At 32.1% G+C, this 7,928-nt stretch overlaps 1 protein-coding gene across 1 annotated transcript in view; it reads left to right on the top strand.

Moving 5' to 3' along the window:
• The first annotated feature begins 325 nt into the window (after positions 1-325).
• Positions 326-7,928, top strand: part of LOC111640671 — a 23,114-nt gene continuing 15,511 nt past the window's right edge. The window contains exon 1 of the mRNA XM_023386711.1: positions 326-465. Coding sequence (XP_023242479.1) covers positions 326-465 — 140 coding nt within the window. The remainder of the gene's footprint in view (positions 466-7,928) is intronic.

Below are 7,928 nucleotides of genomic sequence, written 5' to 3' on the forward strand. Positions count from 1 at the left end.
TATTAAAAATTTAATACTACTGAATGTGTTGAATTTAGTATTTTTATGAATCAGGCTGTGTTGGGGTCCCCCCGATGTATATATGTAGGTTTCATTAAATAAGTCATTAATTTATATATCCTCCCTTTGTCTATCTAACTAACGCTTGTCGCTTTTCCCTTTTCAACTCTTTTAACAGCTAAGTGTTTGTTTCTGGCTAGTTTTGGGCTGGAAGGGGCACTGACTGATGTCACAACATAGAGGGATGATTTTTGTTCATTCTTGGGGAATCAAGTGAGGAGAGAAGCACATGGTGAGAGAGGAGAGGGGTACAAGTGAGATCGGGATGACGAGAAAGGAACCAGAGAGAGAGACTCAGTCAACAGAGATTCAGAGGAGTTGTGTTAAAGAATTGGCACTATTAAGATATAAAGGAGGATTCATAATTGGATATTTCGTCCCGTCAAAAGGAGTCCACGTGGTCAGGTTGTGATAGACATTACAAATTGCCCAACTCACTAAACAAATAAAATAGATCCCCTTCTAATATAATCTTTCTATAGTCTTTCTCTAATCTAAGTAAAATTAGTTTTAGTTTAATTTAAGTTAGTTTTAATTAGCATTATAAGATGATTCAAACAGATTGTGAACTGGCCGGTTTCGGGACTCGCATGTGTAATCAGATCTACAAGCATTGTAAACTAGGAGAAATAAACAGTTTAAATTCTGTATTTTAAAAAAGGTAATGTGTAATATTACGGACTGTTTCTAAATTCTGTAATTTAAGTTGACTGTAAATAAATAATTACCATTATCGTAAATTTGAAATACGTGTTAATCCGCAGTGCATTATTTATATAATGTGGTTCTCATTAACCCGTCACACCACAATGCTTTAATTTTTGGATCATCTTCATTAAAATATGTACTGTACAGTACATAAATAAAAATAAACTATCTATCCAATATTCACATTTTATTATTTCTGCTTTTAGATTTTTTATTATTATAAATTCTTGGTTTTTAATTTTGCATCAATAATTTTATATAAATAAAAAATAAAGTGAAAAAAATAAATATGAGGGCTGTTAAAAAGAATGAGACTACCATTGTAGTGAGGCAACAACATGATGTTTGTTAAAAAGACCAAATGTGGTGAAAAGTGTCAATCATTGAAATGATTGTGTATTCAGCAGAAAGACATGAAAATGATGTCATATCCAACTTCAACTCTGATCACAATGGCTATAGTAAGGAAAATTCTGTTATTACTTTTATTGAAAATAAATAACTTTTACACATGGACTTCACGAGAAAATATAACATGGCTGACTTGCATGAGGCTTGTTTATAAAAAAACGTTTACTCTTCTGCTGTGCAATAGAGGGTGGCTTGTCATATTTTTTCTTTTTATTATAACACTTCCTTCAAAAGAAAAAATAAGACTTGCTTAATGATTACATGGTTACAACCTCTCTATACCAATCTTTTCTCTTAGTATATCAAATCGGACATGTTCATGGCTTTATCAACAGATCAGCCAACTGGTTCTTTCTGAATTTCTGAACTAAGGGAGAGGATTGTGAAAAATTCTGGGAGGAAGTTATGATGAAGATTGTTAATTACATTGATCAAAGTGTTATTCCTTGAGTCGAGTTCTGAGTGAGGAAGAATTCCCTTTCTCACTTATCTGGTAGTGTGTACATGGTACTGGATCCAACTTGACCTGTTGTAAATTTGGACTAAAGAATCAATAGTTTGGTGGTATCAATCAGTGGGCCAAGGAGAGAAAAGTGTTTTCACAATAAAGGAATTTTCCTCATGGACTATCAAGATGATGAATATTGCAAGAATTCTCAGGACCCAGGTACCTTTGTTCTTGTCTATCCTCCATCTTGAATAATTCTCACCATCTATCTTAATTTCTTAACACTGTTAGTTGCAAATAGTGTTACAACACATCCAGTTTTCACCCGGACAGTCCGGGAATCAACTCACTGTCCAGGTGAACTATTAATTTTGTCTGGGAAAATTATGCGCAACCTGTCAACCTTTTTTTTTCTTTCTGCTTGTACGACTCGTATTCATACACATCTTCAATATCCAATAGAGCTAAGTCATCCAGGTTACTTACGTTACTCTTACCCAAGTCTCCCTAGTCCCTAACTGTAACTGATTTAGAATCGGCATGCACTGCGCATTATTCTTCGCATTGCAAAATGACATTACGCATGCATCAGGAACTTCTGTTTGAATAAACCTCACCTGCTGTCTGGGTCAGCGTTTCTAAAAAGGTGGCAACACTAGTTGCAAATTGATTATAAGAATTAGTTGTAAGGATTTTATTTTTGTAATGTTTGGTTTTCTTTGTTTATTGTATAAGTCATTAATATTACAATGTTGTATGCATTATAAAAAATTGTAATTGTTTCTGCTGACAGTCAGGGATTTTGGGTAACTGCTGGAATATTATCATGGAGTTGAAATCCATTACTAAAAAGGAAAAGTCAATGCATAATTAAACATTTTTTTATTTTCTAAGGCATTGTTTGTTCTTTTGTTTTCTTCTTTTTGCCTTTGTGGGTTAATGGCTACATATTATATTTTATGGTATATTATCTAATTTAGTTTTATGTGAGATTGCTATGGGATAAATCCAAACTTATTTGTTAATATAATACAATATCTGTGCTACTAATAAGATTACATTTGAGAAGAATGCTAAATAATTTAATCATAATTAGTTTAAAATAATAGCATTTAAAAATAAAAAATGTTACATACAGCTTTTAGCCATGGTATGAAACGTAATTTCTCAATGATGTGATAAAAATAAAGAACAAGCAGAATTAAAGTTACAAAAAAACTGGTGCTGGCCACAAAATTAAACCAATTACTTGCTGAACAGTAATGACATTGAGAAGCAATGATACACAGCATACCTACAACATTGTTTACCTGTAAAATATTATAAAAATTAATTTTTTATTATCAATAAAATAATATAACAATGTATTTTAACATTCATTTATAAATTCCTTTATAAAATACAGTAAATCCTTGACTTAATGTGGTTAATAAACCAATTATTAATGGCAATCATTTGGCTTAGTTTTAGAAACATTTTTTTATTTTGGCTTTTTATTTTTAATAATAAAATAATTTACAATAGAGGTGCCATAAATAGTTACTGTAGTAATGTATCTTAACATTTAATTTACATTGGCACAGTAGTATAGTGCCAAAATAAGCTTTCAAACATAATAACATGCTCTTATTTACACAGAAAAATGTTAAGTTGCATGGTGATCAAATAGGATACATTTTTAATAAATATATATTCATTTCAAAGGAATATTGAAGCTAATGAAAAGCTATTGAAGCTTTTGAAAAGAAAACTTTGAGAAAGTAAAAACTTTTATTGCCTGAAAGTTTTTTCATTTATTATGCATGTTCAAAGCAGAACTTAATAGATAGTGTTATAACTAATGAATTTGCATAACTAATAAGTCAAAATATTGTATCTGCATAAGTCAAGAACTTACTATACTCAATATAAATTATTTAAAATTAAAATTATATATACATTAAAAATTATGTTTTCACATGGTAGATAGTCGTAAAAAAATCTGCATAAAAAAGCTGCTATCCATACAGAAAAACAAAAAATTGGTTCCATACAATAGAACTTTGTTATTTTGATATTAGATAATTTGAAGTATCATGTAATTTGAAGTCAAATCTACAGAAGTATTCTGCAGTTCACAGCTAAGAGAATAAGATTTTGCATGTATTTTAGTTCAGATAATTCAAGATATGCATACAATGAAATTTTGTCCTATCAGGTCTGGTGACCCACAAAAATATCATTTAATTTGAAATTTACCATCAAATTACATGTTTATAAGAAAGTTTCCACACACAAGTGCAGTTTCAGTTTTAACAATTATACAGTGTTGATTGGATGTCTGTTCAAGATCATTCAGACATTGTACATGTTGCCAATGAAGAGAAAATGATTTTTGTTTTTTATTATTATGGAAAAATCTTTTTGACATTTTATTATTTTAGACATTTCTTGCAAAAATCTAGTTTCAATAACTCCAAAAACTATCAAATACTTGTGCATATTCACAATAGAATGTTTACTTAAAGCTTTAGTCTTTAATAGAGCTTGTTTTCAACAGCTCACATGATTTTTGTAATCTTGAACTCAAGACAAAGTTCACAGTAATTCTTATTGAAACACTTAAGCTTATTTTTTATGTTATTTCCAGGTATTGCTCTGAATGTAATTTAGTTATGTTTTCATTGTTTTCATTAACTCGCCATTACTTGAGGTTGAGCACTGCACTCACTTTTGTTTTAAAATGCTTGTAACTAAGGCTTCTTGGAAGTTTTGTAGCCAAACTCTCACCTACCTTCCTTCCCAAGTATCCCCTTCAACAATATACTGGAATTGGAAATAATAGTCATTGCTAATGCTTTCAGTGCCACCTTTGTTTCAGTCATGATAGAGAAGTTAGTGAGGTGCTCACCTGCAAGTAATCCTCTGTCTTTTTTTCTGCATTTGAAGTAGTATAATTCTAATTGTAAAGTGATATTGTATATATGTACTATCATGGAACACGATGAAATTATTCTGAAATGGTTTGATGAGGAGCCTGAGAAAGAAAATGTAGCTCCTTCCACACAGACAATGAGAGTGAGAATCTCTATTTTAAAATTCTGAAAGTGTTGAAAAAAGAAGCCAGATCTTCCACAGGAAACATCAATGGGAAGAGAAAAGTGTGCATATTGCCCTAAAAAAATGTGAGATTCAGCCGTGTTTATTAACCTACCGCCTGACCTAACTCGTGAACAATAGTAAGTTTATCGAGCAAGTATCAAATTTCACACCTGGGAGCTAATTACTCAGCCAGTTCTCAGTTGCGAAAAGACGCTTTCACATAACCTTCTGACCTATTATTGCTAAACTGTCAAATGAAAATAGCGACAATCGGAGGTTTTCGACACAGTCGCTGCCGTTCCTCTAAAAGAAGCATCAACCAGACCCGTTCAATACCTCCTATTTGGATTATTCCGTAACAACGAACTTAAGTGCCTATTTGGATATTTCCGTAACCCAGAACTTGGAAGTGACATCGTCAACAGCGGTTTGAAGACCTCGATCCATAAGATAACCTGTCAGGTATTTATCGCCACGCGAATCGTATGTAAACTCTCTCTCTCCGCGACCACACTTTATTCCATTTAAATTTTTAATAAACCCTTTGTTGATTGTTAAGGGTGGTTCGAGTCTCTTCCCTATGTTAACTCTGACCTGTCGAATCCGACTGTTCGCGTACGGGACCGCTCGCGCGACGGACGACGAAATCGCCGTCTCGGCTTCTGTGTTCCTCTAAACACGGTGGTGTCAATCCTGACTGGGCACTAAGGAGGTGCCGACCCGGAAGGTCACAAAAAAAAAAAAAAAAGGAAAACAGCATCCACATGTGTAACATGTACAGTAGACCCCTATAAAACAGGTTCATATAGTTCGGATTCCTATATGATGGCAAAAAAATTGCGACCGTATTTGTATAAACACGCTAAAAGAGACTCGTATAATTCAGTAAAACGTCATTGCTGACTCGTGTCACAACAGTATTGGTCGAATATAGACCAATAGCGGATATTGCACAAACCGTTGAGTTTAAATGAGCAATGGATCTACTAAAAACCATTTATTATTTAAAGGCCATAAAAATTATATTTATATTAATGATGTCTCCAAAGTTCAGCAAAGTTTTCGCAGAAAAATAATATATCAGAAAACACGCGAGCACAATTTGATGCACTGCTCCACGACGAAAACAAGCTTAAGCAATGGCGTCATCAAATGGTACACACTCGGTAAAGTAATCCTACAATTTTTTGTTTATAGCATAGTTTATATGGATTATTCCCAAAAAATTATACGTATTTCGGAAATGTTGAGTCAAATTAGTCTAGAATCAATTAATTTTATGGAAGAAAACCTTTCAAATAGCCATAGTCCAAAAACTGCATATGTGCCAGGCTGTGATTGGCTCATGTATTTAAGGACTCGTATAAAATGAATTTCATAAAACCCAGAACATATCTACCGTGTTATGGGGGGGTTGACTGTACTGCATTGATGTGCATATACCACATAAAAACAATCTGCAAACAATGCCATTTTAAAATCCAGATTAAAAAGATTCAGAACTTGAATAGAAATTATAATTAAGTTTAACAATAATTTCAGATATTGTATTTTTGTTTTTATCAATTTGATCAGATATTGATTTTCTCTTTCTATATCAAAATTACTTTTAATGTATTCTAACTGAAGTAAGGTAAACATTAAAATGATTATTATTCAAAACAACATATATAAATAACTTCCTGTTCTGAGTAAAATTTCTCGAGACAAATCATTCAGAATATTAAAATATGTAGGGTAAGTGGCACTAACCCTTGAGGAATGGTGTGACAAATCTGACAAAAAACTTTCATTCAAAAAAAAGTTTGGATAATTAGTCATGTTTTTGGTCCCTTGAGTTTCAAAATAATGAGGTTTTACTATAATATATAATTACAGTAAAATCAGAGGAAGAACAATTGTAACCTACTTAATATAAATTTATTAAATTTTACTATTATTTGCATAAACTTAATTTTATTTTTATTCAACTGTTTTCAATTAACACCAAAATCACCTAAAACTCTAATTTTTAATACCATATTGCATGTAAATCTTTCCATATTAAAAAAGCTTACTCATATGAATAAATTATTAAATTTTTTTTGACTGCTTCAATCATAAGATAAAGTCAGAATATAAGATTCAATATTTGTACATGCATTCAAGAAAGGGATAAAAAAATAATTAAATCATAATCAATGAACAGTTTGCCAAGGTTTACCATTCTGGGGATCCAAAAATCAAATCTGGATGGTTGTAAAACCATAGAAAATTTTGAGGTGGTCTGTTCTAGATGCCAGGTCTTGTCTCTTACCACTTGTAGTGGTTTGTCTTGGCCCAAAATGGCCAAGACAACCCACTACAGGTATGATTAAAAAGTCTCAGTACCCACATGACAAAAAGAGCATAAAAAAAAGCCAAATCTGGAAATTTACTTGAGTGAGTGTAATAGCCTTAGAGTTAGGCGTTAGGTGCCATCTCATGCTAAATTTAATATAAATTTAATTATTATTATTAAAAGTAATTAAAATAAAAATGATTAATAATAAATAATAATAATAATAATAACAATGGACTGAAAATACACTCACAGACAGACACACACAAAACACAATTCTATCACAAGCCTGCCTGGCAGAGAAGAATAGAAACACAAATAAATGACATTAGACAGCAATTAGGCAGGTTGACACAATACAATAAAAACAATATAACACCCAAATTAAAGAAACAACTCAAAAACATTTTCAAGAAAATCAAAACACACACAAAACACGAACATCACAACACACACATTACAGAATACATCGATACACTAAAACAGAAACTCGCAGCCAAAGCACGTAGACTCAAATGATACAAAACATGTACATTACGAAAACAACAAAATAAATTATTCACAAACAATGAAAAACTTTTCTACAGACAAATCAGTACCAAAACAAATACTGAAACACAGCACAGTGGCACACCAACAGAAGAAGAACTCACAACTTATTGGTCATCTCTTTGGTCCAATGCTGTTATGCACAATGCTGATGCAGGCTGGATCGAGGAGGAGAACAGAATCCTGCACAACATACCAACTATGCGCTGTGCTGAAATAAATGTACATGACATCCGCTACACCATTAACAGAACACACAACTGGAAGACACCTAGTGTAGACAACATTCACAATTTCTGGTACAAAAAATTTACATCACTGCACCAGGAACTAGCTAAACATCTAACACAC

The sequence above is a fragment of the Centruroides sculpturatus genome, unplaced genomic scaffold (genome assembly GCF_000671375.1).
Source record: "Centruroides sculpturatus isolate CEXI.00-Female unplaced genomic scaffold, Cexi_2.0 scaffold960, whole genome shotgun sequence".
Taxonomy (NCBI): Eukaryota; Metazoa; Arthropoda; class Arachnida; order Scorpiones; family Buthidae; genus Centruroides; species Centruroides sculpturatus.